Source organism: Indicator indicator, chromosome 4, assembly GCF_027791375.1.
Source record: "Indicator indicator isolate 239-I01 chromosome 4, UM_Iind_1.1, whole genome shotgun sequence".
Classification (NCBI taxonomy): Eukaryota; Metazoa; Chordata; class Aves; order Piciformes; family Indicatoridae; genus Indicator; species Indicator indicator.
In genome coordinates, this window is record NC_072013.1 from 39,849,388 (window position 1) to 39,875,334 (window position 25,947).

The 25,947-nt window shown below is 44.2% G+C and overlaps 1 protein-coding gene across 1 annotated transcript in view; it reads left to right on the forward strand.

Moving 5' to 3' along the window:
- The first annotated feature begins 290 nt into the window (after positions 1-290).
- The window catches only part of AQR (aquarius intron-binding spliceosomal factor), a 62,047-nt gene continuing 36,390 nt past the window's right edge, over positions 291-25,947 (forward strand). The window contains exons 1-17 of the mRNA XM_054380702.1: positions 291-380; positions 1,629-1,685; positions 3,175-3,215; positions 4,211-4,246; positions 5,553-5,673; positions 8,382-8,522; positions 10,590-10,658; positions 11,223-11,323; positions 12,234-12,310; positions 14,147-14,211; positions 15,734-15,850; positions 17,680-17,793; positions 19,420-19,523; positions 20,899-21,001; positions 22,511-22,631; positions 23,503-23,644; positions 24,429-24,607. Of these exons, the coding sequence (XP_054236677.1) occupies positions 297-380; positions 1,629-1,685; positions 3,175-3,215; positions 4,211-4,246; positions 5,553-5,673; positions 8,382-8,522; positions 10,590-10,658; positions 11,223-11,323; positions 12,234-12,310; positions 14,147-14,211; positions 15,734-15,850; positions 17,680-17,793; positions 19,420-19,523; positions 20,899-21,001; positions 22,511-22,631; positions 23,503-23,644; positions 24,429-24,607 (1,672 nt within the window). The 5' untranslated portion in view covers positions 291-296. The remainder of the gene's footprint in view (positions 381-1,628; positions 1,686-3,174; positions 3,216-4,210; positions 4,247-5,552; positions 5,674-8,381; positions 8,523-10,589; positions 10,659-11,222; positions 11,324-12,233; positions 12,311-14,146; positions 14,212-15,733; positions 15,851-17,679; positions 17,794-19,419; positions 19,524-20,898; positions 21,002-22,510; positions 22,632-23,502; positions 23,645-24,428; positions 24,608-25,947) is intronic.

Consider the following 25,947-nt stretch of genomic DNA (forward strand, 5'->3'; position numbering starts at 1 on the left):
CAGGCACCCCGCTACTGACAGCCGCAGCCCGGACACCGTCCCCGCCCGGGCAGGAAGGCGGAGGCAGCTGGACCAGCCGCTCTGCGGCCGCCGGATGCAGTGGCAGGCAGGGCGCGGCAGGTGGCGCCTCTGCTCCCCGTGACGCTCTAGTTTTTGGCGCCCCGGAAGCGCTCCCCTGGGCGCTGCTCCTCAGCCGGGGGTTATTCCGGCTCGGTCTCCACTCCGGCCAGCGCTTCCCGGGCTGGGTACGGGCTGAGAGCAACGCGGGGATAGCGGGGAGTTGGGCCGGCGGCACCATGGCGGCCCCGGCGTCCTCGGCCCCGCCGAAGAAGATCGTGGCTCCCACCGTGTCGCAGATCAACGCGGAGTACGTGACCCAGGTAGGGCCGGCGGAGGAGCGAGCGGCCCGTGGGGGCTCCGGGGCGCCTCTCCTGTCTCCGCGGGCGCTGCCTCCGTGTTTAAAGAGTTCTTGCAGTCTGTGGGTGTTAAGAAAGGGCTCTTGTTTTGTTGTTAGTGGTGAGAGGTGTGCCTGCGTTAGCATATGAAAGGCTGCGTGCCTCCCGCGCTTTCAGACTAGAGAGATCCGCAAGAGCAGCACTACAAAACCAGCCAGAATTCGCTGCCAGCTTCTTGTAGCTGAACACTTGAAGCGGTTTTGTGCAAGTGGTTATTTTGTGTGTGTGTGCTGGAAATGCTGCTTTCCAACCTCTTCTACAGCTCATAGAATCATAGAATTTTCAGGGTTGGAAGGGACCTCAAGGATCAGCCAGTTCCAACCCCCCTGCCATGGGCAGGGACACCTCACACTACAGCAGGTTGCTCACAGCCACATCCAGCCTGGCTGCAAAAACCTCCAGGGATGAGGCTTCCACCACCTCCCTGGGCAACCTGTGCCAGTGTCTCACCACCCTCATGGGGAAGAATTTCTTCCTAACATCTGATGTGAATCTACCCATTTCTAGTTTTGCTGCATTCCCCCCAGTCCTGTCAGTAACTGACAGCCTAAAAAGTCCCTCCCCAGCTTTCTTGTAGCCCCCTTCAGATACTGGAAGGCCACAGTAAGGTCTTCTTGAAGCCATTTCTTCTCCAGACTGAGAAGATTGAATAAAGTTATGAAGCTCTGGCCACCACAATGGCTCAGGAATTTTGTTGAGGTGGTGGTGGCTACAGTAAATAGCCTTAAAATACCTTTATATATAGGTACAGTAGATAGCCTTAAAATACCTTTATATATAGCCTCTAGTTTGTGAAATTTCTCAACATGTAATTGTTTGCAATCTGGAATTCCCTTAAAAGATCATGATATATTTTTGAGGGATTTGCTGAGAGTAGCATAGCAAAAAAAAAAAAAAGTTTATCGTCTGTCAGTCTATACAGCAAAAACTTTTATTGAGGATCACACCTCTGATGGGAAAGGTTCAGGCATCAAATCTTCAGTGGTTCACCCACACTGCTGTTGAAAAACATTGTTTTGTTACCTGCAGTTGCTGTGACCTGCAGTGAAGCAGGATACTAGAGAAATAAGGTTTGGAGATGGGATGTGTTATGCAGTTATTGTATCACTACAACTGAAAATATGTATATAACCTTTTTCTTTTTTTTACTATTATTATTTTCCCTTCATACAGTTAGCAAATAAATACTGGGCTCCACACGTGAAGAAAAAGTTGTCTTTTGATTCAAAGGTAAATGCTTCTACTGGAATTGTTTTGGAGTGTAAATGAATGAAGATCAACCCTTGTCCGATGTGCCAACCTCCAGTGCTGTGTAGGAGACTGCTTGGAAAGCCAACAGTTTCCTAACACACTGTAATTTGTTATGCATCCATAGTTCATAAATGTAAGCACTGTTAGGGAGGTTTGCTGTAGCAGTGCAATTGTTCTGTGTGTTAGTTGTTCAGTTTATTTTGGTCAAGAACTTGTGAGAGCAGAGGACTGTTGAGCATCTCCTTTGAGATTAAAAGGTGTTGAGGAGGGAGTACTCTCAGAAAGCAATGGAGGATAAAAGGTGCAGGAATTCCTGAGGTGTATCCCTTCTTTCTAAAAACTTCAGAGAGTTTTGATCAGACAGCTGATCAGATCTGTGCTGTTCTCGTGGATATCTGTGTTTTCAGTGTTTAAAATTTGGCATGATGTGTTTGGTTTTCTCTTGGTGGTTTTTTTGATGTGTAGGATTCTGGAAGCCTCTTTCATTCTCTCATGCCAGCTTCAAGACTCTCTCATGCCAGCTTCATTTTACTCTCTTTGTGATACTGTCAGAACTAGAAGCTGAATTTCATTTCTCTCATAAGCCATTCAAAGCATGCCTCTTACAAGAGAGAGTGCAGATCACACACAATGACAGAATGGTCTGGGTTGGAAGGGACCTCCTAAGGGCATCGAGTCCACCCTCCCTGCAGTCAGCAGGAACATCCTCCACTAGATCAGGTTGCTCATAGCCTTGTCAAGCCTACCCTTGAATGTCTGCAGGGACGGGGCCTCAACTACCTCACTGGGCAACCTGTTCCAGTGCTCAACCACCCTCCTGGTAAAGAACTTGTTCCTATCATCCAATCTAAATCTGCTCTCATTTCAAATCATTGCCCCTTATCCTAACTCTGCAGGCCTCTGTAAGCAGTCTCTCTGCAGCTGCATTGTAGGTCCCCTTCAGGTACTGGAAGGCTACTATTAGGTCTCCCCCAAGCTTTCTCCTCTCCAAGCTGGACAACCCCAGCTCCTGTTGGGGAAACTAGGTAAAAGTGTTGGGATTTGATTAAATGTCAGAAAAAACCAGCAACAACAATTAACCAAGTTGATTCAGTCATGACTCTTGAAGACTGTTCTTGAAATTCAATAGTAAGCCTGAGATTAACAATAAAATGTTTGTCTTTCATAGAAAAATCTTGGTAAGATGTAGGTTAATCCTTCCAAATAATGGAATGAAGGCCCTCTCAGTTCCATGCCATTGTGTGCTGTCCCCTAAGTCGCTTCATTTTCTTGGTGACAGTGTATGTCTGTGAAGCTTTTGGACTCTTCAGAGCGAAGACATAATTGTTAACAATCATCAAGTAGCAGTAAGCAGAGAGCAAATAATTCAGAGTAACATTGAGTCTAGTAAGATGTCTTAATACTTTCTGAATCACTTTATAGAGTATATAAAATTCTTACCTTTTTTTTTTAATATTTTTTCCCATAGGTTATTGAAGATGTGTATATAAAAGAAATTGTCAGGTCCAAGTAAGTACAATAGTGACTTTAATTTGCAGGTATTCCAGTATGTCTTAAAGTAGTTTCTGATGTTTCATAGAACGTTTTAGAATGCATGAGCATGTTGAAAGTAGATGAAAATGACTTGGAGTACATTGGAGTCATTTAATCATTACTGTGTTTCAGAGTCTGAATGTGTCAAAAAGAATGTTCTTGAGCTCATAATCCTTAAATGTAGTGTTTGGATAGAATATTGTTTGATTCCATGATCTGGTAGTCTGTTGGCTGGGATCAGCAATGGTGTGACCAGCAGGAGCAGGGCAGTGATTGTTCCTCTGTACTCAGCAGTGGGGAGGCCACACCTCGAGTGCTGGGTTCAGTTTTGGGCACCTCAGTACAAGAAAGACATCAGGGGGCTGGAGCAGGTGCTGAGGAGGCCAAAATGGAACAAACCAACTCAATTAGAGTTTTGCACCCCACAAATCTTACTGGTGTGAGGCTTGTGAGCAGTGAGCAGCTTTTTCTGTTTGAGACAAACTGGAACAGGTGCCACTGAAGCTGTGTACCCCTGTGTTCAGCTATGTTGTCCTGGCAGGATCTGTGTCCAGCTCAGGGGCTTCTAACACAGGAGAGAGATGGACCTGCTGGAACAGGTCCAGAGGAGGTCACAAAGATGATCAGAGGGCTGAGGCACTTCTCATATGAAAACAGGCTGAGAGAGTTAGGGCTGTTCAGCCTGGAGAAGGCTCTGGAGAGACCTTAGAGCTACATTTCAGTATCTGAAGAGCAACTAAGCTGGTGGAGGGCTAGATGAAGTCTGATGAAGACTGTCTGAGGGGAGCTGGGACTGAGGAATATGAGGCTGGGGGGACTAAGACCTTGGAAACAGTGAGGCAGAAGTAATTCCTAGACATTTCTAGGGGTTTTGTCATTGAAGAAAATAAGGGAAAACACAGCAATTTTCCATGCAGCTGTGTATAGGAGGCTTTCTTTACTGTGCTAATTGTTTACTTTTTCCTTTTTAGGTTTGCTATTAGAAAGATAATGCTTCTTGAATTCAGGTAAGCTAACTGGAGTGGAATTTTAAGGTTTTGGGATTTTTTATAGGAACCCATAAAGATAAGAAATGAGTGCAGGGCAGGAAGTCAGTTAGAAGGTGATATACTAATTTTTTTTTCCTGCTTACTAAAGCCTAGGAAAATTAAAGTGAAGAGAGCTTAATTTAAGGCAGAAATAATTTCAAGTAACATATCAGAGTATCTTGGTTTATGACTATGAAATTTTAGTGTAAGTGAAGCACTGAAGAAGAGACTGGGAATGAAGTAGGTGAAAACCGTGGGTCTGTCATTTGGAATGTGTCATTTAACCTTCAATTTGAGCTCACTGAATTCAGGAAGTTTTTGGATTAAGTCCCTTACTGTGAGGGTAAAAATGAGTTGTGCTGCAGCAGCATCACTGACATTTTCTTCACTTGAAAAGAAACGGAAATCTGTTCCAAAGATTCTTACAGCTACTTCAGACTTCCCTGGAAGAACCTCTAAAGCATGTCTAAAATGATGTAAAATATATATTGGCAGTGTTTACATATTTAAACTCACAACATTTATTGTTCTCTTTGGCTCTGTTTCATCTCTCAAATCGTAGGAGCAAATAGATTGAGGTGATTTTTGGCCAAGACAGGCTCTTTGTTTCAAAAAGAGATAGAAGTAGTACAACTAACTACCAAAATAGGGCAAACTTTTCTCTGTTTCCTGCCTCTTTATTAGGAAAAGGCAGAAGAGAAAATACAAGCTATGGTTTGGGTTCAGTCTGGAGAGGAGAAAGCTCTGAGGAGACCTTAATGTGGCCTTCCAGGATCTGAAGGGGGCCTACAAGAAAGCTGGGGAGGGACTTTTTAGGGTGTCAGGTAGTGATAGGACTAAGGGGAATGGAACAAAACTAGAAATGGCTCGATTCAGATTGGATCTTTGGAAGAAATTCTCCCCCATGAGGGTGGTGAGACACTGGAACATGGTGGAAGCCTCATCTCTGGAGATTTTTAAGGCCAGGCTGAATGTGGCTATGAGCAGCCTGCTGTAGTGTGAGGTGTCCCTGCCCATGGCAGGGGCTTTGAAACTGGCTGATCCTTGAGGTCCCTTCCAACCCTGACAATTCTATTCTTCTATCTGTCTCTTGTAGCAGTTATGGAGTCTAATAAGTTTTGCTGCAGTGACCTAGATGAGAGGTAACTTCAGGAACTACTCACAAACTGTAAAGATGGGTTTAAGGAGAGAGAGGAAGAAACCCCTGTGGATAACTGCTCTTTTAAATGAGTGACAGATTATGTGGGTGGCAGCAGCTAATGAAATATTCTTTGTCTTTTCACAGCCAGTACCTTGAAAATTACCTATGGATGAATTATTCTCCAGAGGTGTCCAGTAAGGCATATTTAATGTCAATCTGCTGCATGGTGAATGAGAAGTTCAGAGAGAATGTCCCTGCGTGGGAGGTAACCAATTTTTGTTACAGCTGGAATTGATTTTTGATCTGCAAGTTGCAGCTTTTGTGGCGTGCTCACTTGCACTGACAGAAGTTAGCAAAGCCTGTAGTGGTGCCTCAGCTGCTGTGTGTTGTATGCAGAGAAAGCCATGGTCAGGCACTTGCAGAGAAGGTCTTCCTTTGGTGTTGAAAGAAAAAAAAAAAGCTTTTTACAGCTGTGGATATAAGGTGACATCACTGGAAGTCTAACATAGTATCCACTGGTGTCTTACTTAAAACCTGCAAATAGCATTTTGTAGCTTTCTTGCACGAAACTTTTATACTGAGATAATCTCTTACTCTGCTTTTGTGTATCCTGGAGTTTTGGAGTCCTAGGTTTAGAAATTACTTGGTCCAGTTTTCACAGGCCACCTCAGCACCACGAACCTCGCTAGAAATTCTATGTAAGCCTTACTTCAGAAGCACACTTACCAATGGCAGTGCCATTATTTTGGTGCTGGTAAAGCACAAAGGGTGAGGATAGCTTTTTCCTATAATGTTGGTGTCTTTCTTTTGTCCTGCTAGAGATACTGGGTGCAAAATAAATGCTGTGTGTTACTTTCCAGGCATCTTAATTAAATTTATTTGATGCATGGCTGCTCTTAAAGAAACCCTTTTATCTTGATGACTGTTTGGTTTACCTTTTTCCTGCTGAGGTGACAAAATGGAAGTTCCACAACCATAATTAATCTCTGGGGTTTTTTTATCTGCTTGCTTTTTGCAAGTCACTAAGCAGCTGCTATAGTTGTGGTCCAAATCTTCCAATGCTCTTCTAGTCTGTGTCATTTTACATTAAGTCTGTGCAGCCACCAGTTGAACATCTCCACACCATAATCCACTCATGCTTCTTGTTCAGTTTGTTCTATGCATCACCCATGTTAGCCTACACAGAAGTCAGTAGTGACACCAAGAGCCTTCCCCTAGTGTGAGGTATCCTTGCTCAGGAGGATTTCATTAGCAGTCAATAGTGACACCAAGAGCCTTATCTGTAGTGTGAGGATCCTTGATCAGGAGGATCTCATTAGCAGTCAGTAGTGACACCAAGAGCCTTATCTGTAGTGTGAGGATCCTTGCTCAGGAGGATTTCATTAGCAGTCAATAGTGACACCAAGAGCCTTATCTGTAGTGTGGGGATCCTTGCTCAGGAGGATTTCATTAGCAGTCAATAGTGACACCAAGAGCCTTATCTGTAGTGTGAGGATCCTTGCTCAGGATCCTTGCTCAGGAGGATCTCATTAGCAGTCAGTAGTGACACCAAGAGCCTTATCTGTAGTGTGAGGATCCTTGCTCAGGAGGATCTCATTAGCAGTCAGTAGTGACACCAAGAGCCTTATCTGTAGTGTGAGGATCCTTGCTCAGGAGGATTTCATTAGCATTCAGTAGTGACACCAAGAGCTTTATCTGTAGTGTGAGGATCCTTGCTCAGGAGGATCTCATTAGCAGTCAGTAGTGACACCAAGAGCCTTATCTGTAGTGTGAGGATCCTTGCTCAGGAGGATCTCATTAGCATTCAGTAGTGACACCAAGAGCCTTATCTGTAGTGTGAGGATCCTTGCTCAGGAGGATCTCATTAGCAGTCAGTAGTGACACCAAGAGCCTTATCTGTAGTGTGAGGATCCTTGATCAGGAGGATCTCATTAGCAGTCAGTAGTGACACCAAGAGCCTTATCTGTAGTGTGAGGATCCTTGCTCAGGAGGATCTCATTAGCAGTCAATAGTGACACCAAGAGCCTTATCTGTAGTGTGAGGATCCTTGCTCAGGAGGATTTCATTAGCAGTCAGTAGTGACACCAAGAGCCTTCCCCTAGTGTGAGGATCCTTGCTCAGGAGGATTTCATTAGCAGTCAGTAGTGACACCAAGAGCCTTATCTGTAGTGTGAGGATCCTTGCTCAGGAGGATTTCATTAGCAGTCAGTAGTGACACCAAGAGCCTTATCTGTAGTGTGAGGATCCTTGCTCAGGAGGATTTCATTAGCAGTCAGTAGTGACACCAAGAGCCTTCCCCTAGTGTGAGGATCCTTGCTCAGGAGGATTTCATTAGCAGTCAGTAGTGACACCAAGAGCCTTATCTGTAATGTGAGGATCCTTGCTCAGGAGGATTTCATTAGCATTCAGTAGTGACACCAAGAGCCTTACCTGTAGTGTGAGGATCCTTGCTCAGGAGGATTTCATTAGCAGTCAGTAGTGACACCAAGAGCCTTACCTGTAGTGTGAGGATCCTTGCTCAGGAGGATTTCATTAGCAGTCAGTAGTGACACCAAGAGCCTTATCTGTAGTGTGGGGATCCTTGCTCAGGAGGATTTCATTAGCAGTCAGTAGTGACACCAAGAGCCTTATCTGTAGTGTGAGGATCCTTGCTCAGGAGGATCTCATTAGCAATCAGTAGTGACACCAAGAGCCTTATCTGTAGTGTGAAGATCCTTGCTCAGGAGGATCTCATTGGAAGTCAATAGTGATAGCAAAAGCCTTCCCATAGTGTGAGGATCCTTGCTCAGGAGAATATCACCTGCCTGTTTTGAGTGTGCTGTCTGGTCAGAATAAATGAAAAAGAAATCTAACCTTTCCTATTCCAGACTTAAATGGATGTAGGGAACTTAAGCTATATGATGTGAATGAAGATTGAAGTAGTTTGTACCAGCTTGACCCAGAATCAGCTGTCTCTTCTTCTTCTATTCCTAGACATTCAAAAAAAAGCCAGAACATTTTCCCTTTTTTTTCAAATGCATTCTGGAAGCATCACTGGTGGAAAATGACAGTGAATACTCTCTGCATGAACAGACAGTCCTGCTGCTTTTCCTTGATCACTGCTTCAACAGTTTGGTATGTTACAAGTAACTCTGAAACTTCCACTGTCTTTATGCCCTTCTGTGTTAATAGGAGTTGGAGCAATTTCATTTTAAGATAGATGAAGCAAAATTTCCATTTGAGGAAGATGGTGCTGGAGGGCTTTTACCTCTCTTTTTGACTCTTGCTTTATCTGTCTCATCAGATTTGCTTTTCTCTGACACAAGGTCATAGACTTGAAATTGGATGACTGGCACTTACTGGAATTTATTCAGACATATTTAAAACAGTACTTTAAAAATATTTGTATTTTAAAAGGTATTTAGAAGGAGATTACTTACTACTGTGCTCTTTTTGGTTTGGCTGGGAAACTGCACAAAATTATTTACATTATCTATTGAGGAAGACTAATTCTTTTTTCACTTTTGAAACCAGGTTTAAGTAAGAGAGGAAAGAAAGAATCACAGAATGTTAGGGGTTGGAAGGGACCTCAAAAGATCATCCAGTCCAACCCCCCTGCCAGAGCAGGATCACCTAGGGTAGGTCACGTAGGAACACATCCAGGCAGGTTTTGAATGTCTTCAGAGAAGGAGACTCCACAACCTCTCATTGTGAGAAAACTTTGTGAATCCAAATCACAGTCAGAGCTGGAGAGAGAACATGTGAAAAAACAGTTACATGAATTATAGACAAAATCAGTTCCTTCGAGTGATCATAAAATCATAAAATGGTTTGGATTGGAAGGGACCTTCAAGATTATCTAGTTCCAACCCCCTGCCATGGGCTGGGATACCTTCCACTAGACCAGGTTGCTCGAGGCCTCATCCAGCCTGGCCTTCAACCCCTATATGGGAGCCCTAGAGCATCCACAGCCATCCTGGGCAACCTGTTCCAGTGTCTCACCACCCTCACTATAAATAATTTCTTCCTAATCTGCAGTCTGTATTTTCCCTCTTCCATTTCAAGGCCATTCCCCTTTATTCTGTCACTACAAACCCTTGTAAAAAGTCCCTTCCCAGCTCTCCTGTAGCCTTCAGGTACTGGAAGGTCTGTTTTAAGATCTCCCCAGAGCCTTCTCCAAGATGAACAGCCCCAGCTCTCTTGGCCTGTCCCCACAGGGGAGGTGCATCAGCCCTCTGATCATCTTCATGGCCTCTTTAGACCTACTCCAACTGTTTAATGTCCCTTCCTGTGCTGGGCACCCCAGCGCTGGATGCAGTGGGAAGAGTGCAGATGAAGTGGGAGAAACTTGCTAAATGAAGGGCTTCATGAGAGAAACAATAGAGTGAAAACAAACAGAGAAAGCACAGTAAGAAAGCTCAGTTCAGGAATGAGAAATGACTGAAGAGGGAATATCACAGGATCACAGGATGTCAGGGGGTAGAAGGGACCCAAATAGATCATCGAGTCCAACCCCACTGGCCAGAACAGGACCATAGAATCGAGCTCAAGTCACAGACGAACACATCCAGATGGGCCTTGAAAGTCTCCAGAGCAGAAGACTCCACAGCCTCTCTGGGCAGCCTGTTCCAGTGCTCTGTGACCCTTAGAGTAAAGAAGTTCCTCCTTGTGCTGAGGTAGAACCTCTTGTGCTGCAGCTTACATCCATTGCTCCTTGTCCTATCACAGGGAGCAAGTGAGCAGAGCCTGTCCCTTCCCTCCTGACCCCCAGCCCTCAGGTATTTATAAACATTTATTAAATCCCCTCTAAGTCTTCTCTTTTCCAGACTAAAAAGCCCCAGGTCCCTCAGCCTCTCCTCACCAGGCAGTGCTCCAGTCCCCTAATCATCCTCATAGCCCTCTGCTGGACCCTCTCCAGCAGGTCCCTGTCCCTCCTAGACTCATCAGCTGCTGTGCTAAAAATACTTCCATGGATAAAGCTGAAGCTTCAAGAACCGGCAGAATTCATGAAAAGAATCTTAAGATGTGGAAGTTGTCAACTGTTGTGCAGTTTCCTGTTAGGAACTTGAGCAATCTAATCCAACAGCCTATATATCTGTGAGGTGGTGCTGTACATTGATGGACTTTGTAAGACAGGCATGGCAGAAAACACAACCCAAAAAAACCCCAACAACCATTTTTCTGCCTTTATTTTTCTAACAGGAGGTGGATTTGATCAGAGGTCAGGTGCAGCAGCTCATCTCTTTACCCATGTGGATGGCTCTACAACCTGTAAGCATGACACTCTTAAACTGGAAAAAAAAAATCAATCTTCTAGGCATTATCCAAGTACTGTCCAGTCAATCCTTATGGAACACTCTTATGGCAGTGTAGTATTTAAAACTGCTATGGAATTATATTTTTGTCTGCTTGGTAAAACTAACCTTTCTTGTTTGTTATTGATTTCTGTGTAAGGATGATTATTAGATATATGAAAATTCCATAATCAAGTTTTGTTTGTAGCTTCTTCAAGCTATGATTTGTAGACAAAGCCATGAGATCACAGGGAGTAGGCAATGGAGCTGTTGTCTAGCCATGGGTGGACTTTCTGTCAGTGTTACCTTCTTGTTTTTTATCAATCTAGATTGATACTTAAGTAGATTGATACTTAAGTATCAATCTGAGACATTTCAGTTTGTTAGTTTGGGTTTTTTTTTGTTTGTTGTTTTTTTTTTTTTTTTTTTTTTTTGTTTGGTTTTGTGTTGTTTTGTTTTTTAATAAGACCAACTAGATTGTATTTTTCTCTCTTCTGAAAACAAGGATTCCTGCTGACTGAATAACATTCTACCATTTCAGAAACGCCTGGAACAAGAGCTGAAAAAGACACCAAAACTAAGGAAATTCTGGAATCTAATTAAGAAAAATGATGAGAAAATGGATGAAGAGGCGAGAAAGAAGTATGTTACAGAAACCTCTCTTCCTCTTAAATACAAAGCCCTTTTTAGCTGTGTTTCAGCTGAACTATGTTCTATCAATTAAAACTGAAAATTAAAATAGGAAGGTGACAAATGAGGATTGATCATATGTGGGCTCCTGGAATCTGTCCTGGTTTTCAGTAGTTACAATACGAAGAACTGTTACAGAACTTAACATTTTATTTGATCAGTGAATTCGTGATAGCAAATCTTAGAGCTATGGAATGGAAGCCATAAAATAATATTCATGTCTTACTCATGACCTTTAGCAGATGTTTAGCTCTTAAAGCAAACAGCTTATGCAATTACAGGCTCACAGAATGTTAGGGGTTGGAAAGGACCTCTGGAGATCTCTGAGTCCAACCCCCCTGCCAGAGCAGGACTGTAGAATCTAGCACAGGTCACACAGGAATGCTTCCAGATGAGTCTTGCAAGTCTCCAGAGGAGACTCCGCAACAATTCTGGGCAGCCTGTTCCAGTGCTTTGTGTCCACCACAGTGAAGAAGTTCTTCCTCATGTTGAGGTGGAACATTCTGTGCTGTAGTTCACATTCACTGGCCCTTGTCCTATCACAGGGCACAAGTGAACAGAGGCTGTCCCTTCCTTCCTGACACCCAGCCCTCAGATACATTTATTCAATCCCCTCTCAGTCTTCCCTTCTCTAGATTCAAAAGCCCCAGGTCTTGCAGCCTTCCTCATAAGGCAGTGCTCCAGTCCCACCTGCCTGAGTGCAGAGAGAAAAGTTACCATTTAAACAGTCTAGGTTTGTTCTAAAGGAACCTGCTAGCATTCTGTAAGTTTTAAATCAGGTAACTGTTTTAGTGAAAGATAGGATGTGCTCCTGGCTTGCCTGTAAGCAATATTCATGCTTTTGTCTTGTGTCTGATTTTAGAGCATACCGGGAGAGAAGATTTCTTTCACAGCTCATTCAGAAGTTCATTTCTGTGCTGAAATCAATCCCTGTCTCAGGTAACTCTGCTTCTTTCTTAATTATGTTACTTTCCTACCTACTAATCTGTCTTCTGTTGCTGAAGCAACTGCTCCTTACAATACCAACCTGAGGTTGGAGACTTTATCTGAATGGGGGTTTAGTGCCTGTGTGGATTTCATGTCACAATTAATATTCAGGCTGTATGTGCTTTGAAAATCATGGAATCACAGAATGGCTTAGGTTGGAAGGGACCTCAGAGATGATCTGCTCTAACCTCCCCACCACAGGCAGAGACACCTCTCATCTAGACTCAGCTGCTCAAGGCCTCATCCTGCCCAGCCTTGAACACCCCCAGGGAGGAGGCATCCACAGCCTCCTTGGGAAATCTGTTCTGGAGTCCCACCACCCTCATACTGAAGAACTTCCTGAGATCCAGCCTGAACCTCCTCTCCCTCAGCTACACACTATTCCCCCTTGTCCTGTTGCTGGACACCATTATGAATAGTCCCTCTCCAGCCTTCCTGTAGGATCCCTTAAGGTACAGGAAGTCAGCTCTAAGGTTCTCCCAGAGTGTTTTCTCCAGGCTGGACAACCCCAGCTCCCTCAGCCTATCCTCATAGTGGAGGTGTTCCAGCCCTTGGATTATCTTTGTGGCCCTCCTAAATCAAATAGCAGAAAGCTGCTTTAAACCTCTATTCCTGTTGGGTATGGACTTGATAAAAAAAAAAAAAAAATTCTGGTTACTGATCTTCTTTATTGTGTGCTTCCAGCTTTCCTGCAGCATTAAAGCATTTCTTACATACTTAGATGCCTTGTTAAACAGGTGGTATAAATGCATATCACAAGGCTCTATTCTGTCAGTCCTGTTGATTTATGGTAGGAACAAAAAAGTAAAGGGAAATTCTGTAAGATTTGACTGCTTTTGATTCATAAGTCACTGTGACAAGCAAAATTATATGCTTGCCCCATTTAAGAAGGGAAAGTGTTTATAGAGAAAGGTGTTAGCCTTTTGACAGAAAAAAAAAGGCTTATTATGCTGGAAGCACAGAGAATTTGGGTGAAATTACTCACTGCAGCTCGGCTTTTGCTCTTAAACTCTTAGCAAACTTCAGCTCTTAACTCAGCTGTAAGGGGAAATTCTCTGTGTTGTGTCGTCCTCAGAAAGGATACCTGTGCCCTCTGTTTGCCCAGGTAGGCTCAGTGTTAAACCAGACTTTGGTTTTATTGGGATTCTAGGGACTCCTTAGTAGTTACCACTGAGTACCTTTGAGTATCATAGAATCATGGAATGTTCTGGGTTGGAAAAGACCTCCAAATGTCATCTAGTCCAATCCCCTCTGCAGTTAGCAGGGAGATCCTCAACTAGATCAGGTTGCCCAGAGCCCTGTTGAGCCTCACCTTGAATATCTCCAGGGATGTGGCCCCAGCCACCTCCCCAGGCAACCTGTTCCAGTGTTCCACTACCCTCACGGTAAGGAACATAGAATACAGTATTGTGAAGACCTTTTGCACTCACCTTGGTTGCAGCTTTTAAACAGGTATTTTTGAGTACCCAGAGTTAAAACTTCTTGAGGAGCTTAGCAGGCCACTGGTATTTTGTGGAAGTGTGCAGTTTTGCATGTTGGCTTGGTTCTCTTTCTCAGAGTGGATAAAATCATTCTTGAAAGTCTGGTTCCATTACTTTCTCCTGTCTAAAAATTTTATGGTTTGCAATAAAGAAAGGATTGTTTCAGAAAGGGAAGGGTTGCTAGTTAATTTTTTTTATCTTGTTAAAGCTGATACGGGTGTCTTAGCAGGGCTTAGTAGAGTTTTAAAGAATAGTTAAAGTCCAAATATATTATGGTGGCAAAAAAAAATATATTTTTTCTTTCTAGGTCCTATTTCTATGGACAAAGTTCATTACTGTGAGAGATTCATTGAGCTCATGCTTGATCTTGAGGTAAGTTTTTGAATGGTTCCAACCTGGACTTTTGTAGATTTTAAAAGTGTAAAATCATTAGGACAGCTTCATTCCAATTTGCAGGTTGTTATGTCACAGTTGTGCCCATGGTTACTTAATGGTGCTTTTCCATCTGGAAGTAGGAAATTGCAGCAGTACATCCAGTGATGTTGAATGTCTTCATCAATGATCTTGACACCCAAATTGAGTGTTGCACCCCCTCAGCAAATTTGCAGATGATACCAAGTTGAATGTTGTGGTTGATAACTCTGAAGGATGGGATGGCATCTAGAGGGACCTGGGTAGGCTGGAGAGGTGGGCTGAGGAGAATCTCATGAGCTTCAGTAAGGGCTGTGTAAGGTCCTGGGCTGGGGCAATTCTAGATATCAATCCAGGTTGGGGGATGATGAAATTGAGAGCAGCCCTGCAGAAATGGACTTGGGGGTGCTGGTGGACGAGAAGCCAGCTGGTGGACAGGAGCCAGCAGTGCACACTTGCAGTCCAGAAGGCCAATTGCATTCTGGGCTGCATCAAAAGCAGCGTGGCCAGAGATGGAGAGAGGGAATTCTGCCACTTTGGTCTGGTGAGACCTCACCTGGAGGTCTGTGTCCAGCTCTGGAGTCCTCAACACAGGAAGGACATGGACCTGATGGAGTGGGTCCAGAGGAGGGCCACAAAGATGATCATGGGGCTGGAGCAGCTCTGCTATGAGGACAGGCTTGGAGAAGAGAAAGCTCCAGTGAGACCTAATAGCATCCTGCCAGTACATGAAAGGAGCCTACAAGAAGGCTGCAGAGAGACTGTTGGCAAAGGCCTGCGGTGACAGGATGAGGGACAATGGTTTGAAATGAGAGAAGAACAGATTGAGATTGGATGTTAGGAACAAGTTCTTTACCATGAGGGTGTTAGAACATTGGAACAGGTTGCTCAGGTAGGTATATGGGACTGCATCCCTGGAAATATTCAAGGTCAAGCTCAACAAGGCTCTGGGCAACCTGCTCTGGTGGAGGATGTTCCCTGCTGACTGCAAGGGGGTTGGACTTGATGACCTCGGAGGCCCCTTCCAACCCAAACCATTCTATGATTTTATCTTTAGAAGAAGCACAGTTTGCAGTCTTGAGAAAGACATGCTTAAAATTCATGTGTGGAAAGCAAGCATTTTAAAGAGTGCTGCAGCAGTTTGACATCTCTGGTTGTAGCACACAGTGATTATGGAGACACTTGATAGGAGAAAAGTGGCTTTATTTGATTTACTTTTCCAGCTGGCAGGATGCAATCTCACTAATGACAACTTTGTGCTGTGCCCCCAGACATCTAAAAGGATGTGTTCTTAGCAGCCTACCTGCAGAAACAAGCAGCAAATGTTCCTTTAATATGAGAACCTCTCTTAGGGTATTAGAGCTGAAAGTACTTGCACAGCAATCTATCTTGATATGCCTTCTGGAAATGGAAAATGAAGAGAAGCTCTGATTTCTTACACTTTGAGCAGCTGCTTGCCTTAATGTGAGGTTGTTTCCCACAGGCTTTGCTTCCCACACGGCGCTGGTTTAACACAGTGTTGGATGACTCCCATCTGGTTGTTCACTGTTACCTGTCCAGTCTGGCTAAAAGAGAGAAGGAGGGACATCTCTTCTGCCAGGTAAGTTTTCAGGTGACACCAAGCTGGGAGCAGGTGTCAGTCTGTTAGAGAGGAGGAGGACTCTGCAGAGGGACCTTGCCAGGCTGGATAGATGAGCAGAGTCCAAGGGCATGAGATTTAGCACATCTAAGTGCAGGGTTCTACACTTTGGCCACAACAACCCCATGCAACACTACAGGCTGGGGACAGAGTGGCTGGAGAGCAGCCAGGCAGAGAGGGACCTGGGGCTGCTGGTTGACAGCAGCTGAACATGAGCCAGCAGTGTGCCCAGGTGGCCAAGAGAGCCAATGGCATCCTGGCCTGGATCAGCAATAGTGTGGCCAGCAGGAGCAGGTAAGTCATTCTGCCCTGTGCTCAGTGCTGGTTAGACCACACCTTGAGTCCTGTGTCCAGTTCTGGGCTCCTCCATTCAAGAAAGATGTTGAGATGCTGGAATGTGTCCAGAGAAGGGCAACAAAGCTGGGGAGGGGTCTGGAGCACAGCCCTGTGAGGAGAGGCTGAGGGAGCTGGGGGTGTTTAGCCTGGAGAAGAGGAGGCTCAGGGCAGACCTCATTGCTGTCTACAACTACCTGAAGGGAGGTTGTAGCCAGGTGGGGGTTGGTCTCTTCTCCCAGGCAACCAGTGACAGAACAAGAGGACACAGTCTCAAGCTGTGTAAGGAGAAGTTTAGGCTTGAGCTTAAAAAGATGTTCTTCCCACAAAGAGAGATTGGCCATGGGAATGGGCTGCCCAGGGAGGTGGTGGAATTGACATCCCTGGAAGTGTTTAAGAGGTGACTGAATGAGGCACTCAGTGCCATGGTCTGGTTGATCAGATAGGATTAGGTGATCAGTTGGACTTGATGGTCTTGGAGGTCTTTTCCAGCCTGGATAATTTTTGTGAATCCTGGGATTCTCTGACATACAAAGTTGTTGGAAATAACTTTTTCATGCTGGTGCACCTCCGAGTACAGCAGTTTGGGTTGTTTTTTCTTTTTGATATTTATTTGTCAAGAGAGGTTTTTCTGGGTGATGTTTCTTTAAATCCCTTTCTTGCCTGTACCTGTGACTGCTTTTACATGGCTGTCTGGTTTTCAACAATTCTTAAAAGTGCCACCTAGAAAACAGTGCAACTTCTGGCATGCTTTACACCCCTGTGCAGCAGGAATGGTCACCAGTGCATTCTTCCATACTTCAGCTTGGCCTCAGACTGTTCTACAGTGCAGGTGGCTTTCACTGCTGTACCTCAGTTTACTCAATTACAGACAGTATGTTGTTTTTAGGGCAGAATCTGAATATTTGTCCCCATTCCTGCATCCCACCTGCTTTTCCTCCTGCTTGCTGTTCCCCATCTCTGGCATTTACTCAATTTCTCGGAGGGGCAGTGTTAACACAACACAAAGCCAGCAGCACATCTGAGTAATTTTCTTCTTCCAAGTTAAATAGTACCATTGAAAGGTAGGATGAATTCCAGAGCTGGCAGGAGGGATCCAGCCCTCTCCCATTTGGTAGCAGTGACCTGCAGTGGCTTCAGTGTTTCAGTGAGAACCTCTGGCTAGATCACCTTAGTGCAACCAGTTTTTGTTTCAAGGCCTAGTATGTGAAAGAACCAGCACTGGTTGTGAGCTGTGCTGTAATTTCTGTGCCTTGTAGATGAGATACCTAAACAAAATGATTTGTGCGTGACTCAAGTATAAAATTTGGATAGTAGTACTTTGTCTATTTCTCCAAAACCTTTGAGGAGCTTTTGTATGTACATGGTGCCCAGATTTGTCCTCTTTAATAGTCTTGTTGTTTGTGATAGGATGTCTGTTCTTGTTGACCCACTAATTTGCATGGATGATGTCTCAGCTTTTAGATATGCTTAAATTCTACACTGGCTTTGAAATCAATGATCAGACTGGAAATGCTTTGACAGAGAATGAGATGACAACAATTCACTACGACAGAATCACTTCTCTGCAGGTAGGCAGGTGGCAAAAGTGCTTATGGGAGAGGGAGGATTTGGGTTTGTTGTTGCAGTCTAATTTACATCTGGAATAGACATTGAGTTGTTTCCCAAACCAAACCTCCTATTTTTCCTATTGGATTACAGAAATAGTTTTAAGTTGACATTTTGTGCCATGTTGAAGACAGTGAACACTTCAATGTTATCTGTGTGACTATGACTAAATAATGTGCTCTAGCAAAACACCACCACTTGTGATCTGCTGATTGTGATAGGCAGAGGGAGCTGGAGTTCAGCCTAGAGAAGAGAAGACTCCAGGGGGACCTCAGAGCCTTCCAGTTCCTGAAGGGATCCTGTGGGAAGGCTGCAGAGGGCCTTTTCATCAGGATATCTTCAAAGACAGGACAAGGGGGAATGGTTTGAAGCTGAGGGAGAGTAGGGTTAAGACTGGATCTTAGGAAGAAGTTTTTCAGTGTGAGGGTGGTGAGACTGTGGAATAGGCTGCCCAGGGAGGTTGTGGATGCCTCCTCCCTGGGGGTGTTCAAGGCCAGGTTGGATGAGGTTTTGAGCAAACAAGTCTAGCTGAGAGGTGCCCCTGCCTATGGCAGGGAGGTTGGAGTAGATGATCTCTAAGGTCCCTTCCAACCTAAGCCATTCTATGATTGTTGATGAACTGCTCCCAGTAAATTATTCAGAAGGGAAAATTAAGTGCTGCAGCAACTTAACTTAGGATTCTGCAGTAGGTGGCACCATTTCTTCAAGATCAGTACACACATGTAATAGCAGCAGTAATATTCCCTTGTACATTAGAGACAAAAATTCACATAATTTCTAGTCCTGTAAAGATAATTGCACTTTTCAGCCATTTTCCTATCAATTTAGACAAAAAAAAAAAAATCAAGGGAGATGGTTAAATTCAACTTGTTCCATGTTTTTCTTAGCTCTCTGCAGGGCTACTTGTCTGTCCCCTTATGTTTTGTTTGAAGGATGATAGGAGGATGCTGGAGCGTGTCCAGAGAGGGGCCATGCGGATGATCAGAGGGCTGGAGCTCCTATGAGGACAGACTGAGAGAGATGGGGCTATTCAGTCTGGAGAAGAGAAGGCTCCAAGGAGACCTTATTGTAGCCTTCCAGTATCTGAAGGGGGCTACAAGAAAGCTGGGGAGGGACTTTTTAGGGTGTCAGGGAGTGACAGGACTAGGAGGAATGGAGCAAAATTAGAAATGGGTAGATTCAGATTGGATGTTAGGAGGAAATTCTTCCCCATGAGGGTGGTGAGACACTGGAACAGGTCACCAAGGGAAGTGGTGGAAGTCTCACTCCTGGAGGTTTTTGCAGCCAAGCTGGATGTGGCTCTGAGCAACCTGATCTAGTGTGAGGTGTCCCTGCCCATGACAGGGGGTTTGGAACTAGCTGAGGTCCCTTCCAACCCTAACAATTCTATGATTCTGTGTGTAAAAAAGATTCTGTGTTGGAAGCACAGACGTAGCAAACAGGTGGTGCTAAGGAAAACAGCTACCCTGGCAGTGTCCACAGGTTGCTAGGTGCTATAAATTAGAAGTTGTGCTTTGATATAAATATTGAGAGGGATATTGTTTCATTGATATGCTTACATTCAGGGCTGGGGCTTGGGTCTTTTGTAGAGAGCAGCCTTTGCACATTTCCCAGAGCTCTATGACTTTGCACTCTCCAACGTAGCCGCAGTAGACACTCGGGATTCACTGGTGAAGTTATTTGGGCCTCTTAGGTAAGTTCTCAAAATGAACTGCAACATGAAATTGAAAGTCTTTGTGCACAGTATGTCTTAATTTAACAGACTTCTGGCCTTTTTTTTTTTCCCCACTTTCTGATTTCTCATGTGCCTTCTCAGGTCTTTCTGACTTAGCATGGTGCCTTTACATCTACTGAAAGAGGAAGGCAGGGAGAGCTTGCATCCACTAGTAGTGAAGTACTAGAAAAATATAAGAATAATATATAAGAAAAATACTTTCTTTTCCTTTTTTTTTCCTGGTGAGTGCATAAGAAAAATACTTTCTTTTCCTTTAAGAGAAGAAATAAGAAAAACACTTCCTTTTCCTTTTTTTTTCCCCTGGTGAATGCAAGGAAGTACTAATTTTCTGGAAAACAACTGCTTAAAGTATTTGTAGCAGTAGTTCCAGTAGTTACTCTCTAACTGTTTAAATATTGATTTTTCTACTCTGTTCTCTACAAAAGCTACAACAGAAACAGTAAAGACATGGCACTGTGTTTACTGTATTGTAAATGCTGTGGCTAAAAGGGTACCAGTCTGTGGTTTGACAAAGAACAATGTCTGCTCTGTTGTTTGGTTCTGTTTTCAGGCAGATGTCTTGAAACAATAAAAAAATTGCTCACATCTTGCTCTGTTTGTTGTTGATGAAGGGTTCCTCTTACACCTGTGGCTGAGCACTCTTCACCCATGAAACTGCTCTAGAGCACTTTGTACCAATTCCAAAACCAGCTGTTACAAATATCTCAGCACTTCACTTAAACTACTGATCTGTAATTGTTTACGTGTGATGAAATTCATAGATTCATAGAACGGTTTGGGTTGGAAGGGACCTTAAAGATCATCTAGTTCCAACCCCCTGCCATGAGCAGGGACACCTTCCAGTAGCCCAGGTTGCTCAAGGTCTCATCCAGCCTGGCCTTCAACACCTCCAGGGAGGGGGCTTCCACCACCTCCCTGGGCAACCTGTTCCACTGTCTCAGCACTTTCACTGTAAAGAATTTCTTCCTAATCTCCAGTCTAAATCTACCCTACTCAAGCTTAAAATGCATAGTTGGAATTCTTCTTATTTTTTTAAACAGAAGTGTGCTGTCTTAAGAGGGTAGATTTAGAGTAGATACAAGGAAGAAATTTCGTAGAATGAGGGTTGTGAAGCACTGGAGCAGTTTGCCCAGAGAGGCGGTGGCAGCCCCATCCCTGGAAGCATTCAAGGTCAGGTTGGACGAGGCTCAGAGCAACCTGATCTAGTTGAAGATGTCCCTGCTTACTGCGGCGGGAGGGGGTTGAAATAGATGACCTTTAAAGGTCCCTTCCAACCTAAAGCATTCAGTGATTCTCTGCAGCTTCGCTGTGACTTTTATCTTCCGCTCTGCAGTTCGGACACTCTCCACCGGGTGGCGTCTTACCTGTGCCTGCTGCCGGCCCTGGCTGAGGGGGAGAGCTCCACCTATGAAAAGGACTTTCTGCTGGAGCTGCTGGTAACTTGCCTTTTTTCTTTTTCTTTTGCAAACTCAAGACACAGCTAAATCTAGCAACTGGGCCGTGGTTAGGCAGCCATTTAGGACCTTTTGTTGAAGCACCTGGGAAGCACAGCAGTGTTGCAGCAATAAATGGCATACTGAGCTGGGATTTATGGCCAGATAAATTAAGTGTTTGAAAATGTTCATTTCTAAATGTGATTGCCCCAAACTGGTATTTGTGTGTTTGCTATAGTTGTAAAGGTTGGTTACAAGTGACAGGAGCAGAGGAAATGGTTTCAAGCTGCACCAGGGGAGGTTCAGGCTGGATATTAGGAAATATTTCTTCACTGAAAGGGTTCTCAAATGTTGGAATGGTCTGCCCAGGGCAGTGGTGGAGTCACTATCCTTGGGGGGGTTCAAGCAGCCTGTGGACTTGGTGCTTAGGGACATGATTTGGTGTAGACCCTTCAGTGCTGGGTCAAAGATTGGGCTGGATGATCTTGGAGGTCTCTTCCAACCGGATATATTCTGTGATTATTGGTAGGTTCTTAGAATGGTTGTTAGACAGAAATTCTTTGCAGTGAGGGTGGTGAGACACTGGAAATGCTTGCCCAGGGAGGTCATGGATGCCTCCTCCCTGGAGGTGTTCAAGGCCAGGTTGGATGAGGCCTTGAGCAACCTGGTCTAGTGGAAGGTGACCCTGCCCATAGCAGGGGGGTTGGAACTAGATGATCCCTTCTAACCCAACCCATTCAATGAATATGAATCTATGAACCTATAACCAGACTCTTAGAAAGAGTTTTGAGTTCTTTTGGAAAAATCATTGCTACTTATGTTGTGACCTCTTTGTTCCCTTTAAATGAAAACAAAAAAACCCTGCTAGAGTAGATTAAGTATTCAGTACCTATCTGATTCCTCAAGGCAATTTAAAATACTGTTTGATGCACATATTTTTTTTCTGAATATTGACTGTATAACAGTGTTACCACAGGCACTATTAAAATAGCATAGCTGGGGTTTGAATGCTTTTTCACAGACCTGTTTAAAAATTGTTCACATAATTGGATGAATTTATTTCTTTTTCTCCCAGAGAGAGGGAATTATTAGGACTAAGTGGTACTGAGTGAGCAGCATTAGTTAGCTATCGACCACATGCTAAATGGAAAGCAAAACGAACGTTATTAGAAGACATAAAATCATTTAGATTGGAAAAGCCCTTCCAAGATCATCCAACCATTAACCCTACTCTGCCAAGTCCACTGCTAAGTCACATCTCCAAGCACCACATCTCCACAACTTTTAAACCCCTCCAGGGATGAGGACTCCACCATCTTCCTGGGCACCCTGGTCCAATGCCTGACAATCCCTTGCCTGACAAACCCTTTCAGTGATGAATTTTTTCCCTCATGTCCACTTTGAACCTTCCCTGGTTCAGCTTGAGGCCATTTCAACTCCTTGTTGGTAGGGAGTCAATTCTGTGCTAAGCCCTTTTGACTCATGGGAATTGAAACTTCACTCTTCCTTTAGGTATCTCGGCACGAACGGCGAATATCTCAAATTCAGCAGCTCAACCAGATGCCTCTTTATCCCACAGAGAAGATTATCTGGGATGAAAATATTGTACCAACTGAGTATTATTCTGGAGAAGGTATGACTAGTAACTCAGTAAGTGCTGAACAGGGCACTAAATGCTGCCCAAAAAGCAGTTCTGATGTCTTACATTCATTATGCCTTCAGAACTTGTTACAGTGTAGGATCTTAGAATGGGTTGGGTTAGAAGGGACCTCCGAAGGTCATCCAGTCCAACCCCCCCACAGTCAACAGGGACATATTTCACTAGATCAGGTTGCTCAGAGCCTTGTCAAGCCTGACCTTGAATATCTCCAGGGGTGGGGCCTCAACTGCCTCACTGGGCAACCTGTTCCAGCGTTCCACCACCTTCATGGTGCAGAACTTGCTTCTAACATCCAGTCTCATTCCACTCTTTTCTCCTTTCAAACCATTGCCCCTCATCCTATCACTGCAGGCCTTTGCAAACAGTCCCTCTGCAGCCTTCTTGTAGCCCCATTCAGGTACTGGAAGGTCATTATTAGGTCTCCTTGGAGCCTTCCCTTCTCCAGACTGAACAAGCCCAGCTCCCTCAGCCTGTCCTTATAGCAGAGGTGTTCCACCCCCCTGAGGTACTATTACTTGCCGTACATTTGATTGTTGTAAAATCAGTTTTGTTGTATTCTGAATACAGGGAAGAATTCAGTCTTTGAATAGTTCACTGTATTGCTGCCAGGATGAAAATGCCTTACATCTTGTACAGGTTCATGTAGCAAAACTCCAAAAGCTGTGGCTTTTAGTGGCATGTGTTTATAAAAGAGTAGTTCTTAGACACTCCCAGGATAACAACTAATGACAATGCTGGAATAAAATGTGAATGCATTTATGAATCCAATGCATAGAATAGACTAATTCCCCTTCTTTGTGCTGATGTACCAAATTCCTCTTCCTTTCCATCTCTACTTCCTTAGGCTGCCTTGCACTTCCCAAACTGAATCTGCAGTTTCTGACTCTTCATGACTACCTGCTGAGGAACTTCAATCTTTTCCGACTGGAGTCTACTTATGAGATCAGGCAGGACATTGAAGATAGTGTCAGCAGGATGAAGCCATGGTAATTATTGATAACTGATGCAGAAAGTGATTTCCACTCCAGCTGTAATCAAGAGTGCAGTCCAGAATGAATAGCTGTGTACTACATCCATAGCAACCAATGTGTTTGAAATTCCTACCTAGATGCTGTGTTTTCTTCTTCTTTCATAAGGTGTTGCCATCCTGTGGGATGATGTTATAGGGATGTGTTGTTATGTGTCCTTTTAGGTATGTTGGATGCTAACAACCAACCTTGGTTAAGATGGCTGCTGAGATAGTTTACCAGAAGTTCTGTGCCCTGGCTGACATTACAGAATCTGGAAACTTACCACCAACTCTTCTGAGTTATGAGAGGTGTTACTGAGGAGTCTTGAATTTGCTACCTGCTACATTTTTCATAGAACCACAGAATTAAGTTTGAGTTGGATCATTTTGAGCCTCTTTAGATTTGAAGGAATACCATAGTGTGGTATCTCTTATGCTCTGTAGTTGCTTTTTGCTGTCTTCCCTTTTTCTTCTCTTCCTGTGAGGTTGATTTGAGGGTGGTTTTTTTGTTTGTTTTGATTTCATTTTTTTCTATAATGCCAACCTAAGTTTCTTTTGTTTCTGGAAACAGAAGAATAAGTCAATTGATGTTATTCTTGAGTTCTAAAATGCAGAATTATGTGAATCTACTTCAGGAGAATGCAAAATTAAGAGCTCTACTTTTGTCTTAGAGCTGACTGTGAGGTAAATCATTTCAAGAACTAAACCTGTTGCAACTAACAAAACTTTACTGCTTGGGCTTTTTCTTTTTTTCTTTTTAGGTTGTCAGAATATGGAGGTGTAGTCTTTGGTGGATGGGCTAGGATGGCACAGCCCATTGTGTCTTTCACAGTGGTGGAGGTGGCAAAGCCCAATATTGGTGAAAACTGGCCTATGAGAGTACGAGCAGATGTCACAATTAACCTGAACGTCCGAGACAACATCAAAGATGAATGGGAAGGTATTTACATTCTCTGAGGGAAGGTGCTCAGAAGAGGTGCTCATCAAAATACATTTTGATGTAACCTGATCTGTGAGAAAGGCATCTTTTATCTAAGAGAACAGATTTATGAAGTTTGCTACACTGTTTAAAGTCAGTTGCATAAATTCCAAATCTAAGAAGTTTGTTTTTACAGAATTGTCAGAGTTGGAAGGAACTTCAAAGATCACCCAGTTTCAACCCCCCTGCCATGGGCAGGGACACTTTCACTAGATCAGGTTGCCCAGAGCCACATCTGGCCTGGCCTTAAAAACATCCAGGTATGGGGTTTCTACCACCTCCCTGGACAACCTGTTCCAGTGTCTCACCACTCTCATGCTGAAGAACATGGTCGAATGGATCCAAGCTGGAGGAGGAGAGATTTAGATTAGACCTTAGGAAGAAGTTCTTCCCCTTGAGGGTGGTGAGACACTGGAACAGGTTGCCCAGGGAAGCGGTGGAAGCCTCATCCCTGGATGTTTTGCAGCCAGGCTGGATGTGGCTCTGAGCAACCTGATGTAGTGTGAGGTGTCCCTGCCCATGGCAAGGGGGTTGGAACTGGATGATCCTTGGGGGCATCCCTTCCAACTTCGATAATTCTGTGATTCTGTGAAACTGATTTTTGACTGGACACTGACTTTGGGAGATGTTAATCTGATGCATAATGAGAAATTATTTGTCTCATAGGAAAAGTGCAGCATGTGTTTGCTAAGCTTTGAAGGTGATCTATGAGAATCTGTGAGTGTAGTGGAGACAAGGATTTGTGTTCAAAAATTACATGTGAATTGGAGAAATTGCATTGTGAAAGTAGTAGCTGAGTAAGGAAAAGGGGCAGTGGGTGCAACCTGCAGCAGAGGAGGTTCCATGTGAACATAAGGAAAACTTTTCACTGTGAGGACGACAGAGCCCTGGAACAGGCTGCCGAGAGAGGTTGTGGAGTCTCCTTCTCTGGAGACATTCAGAACCCACCTGGAGGTCTTCCTGTGTGACCTACTCTAGGTGATCCTGCTCTGGCAGGATTCTGGGGGGGTTGAACCGGATGATATTTTGAGGTCCCTTCCAATCCCTAACATTCAGTGATTCTGTGAAATCCTAGCAGATACTGTTGTCCAGGAACAGTGGAAAAGATGCCAGTACCCTGTGGCTCTGTATCCTCAATGTTGAAGGCCTCTTTTGAAACAGAATGCACTATGTGTTCTCAGGGGAGACCTTACTGATCTCTACAACTACCTGAAGGGAGGTTGCAGCCAGGTAGGGGTAGGTCTTTTCTCCCAGGCAACCAGCAACAGAACAAGAGGACACAGTCTCAAACTGTGCAGGGG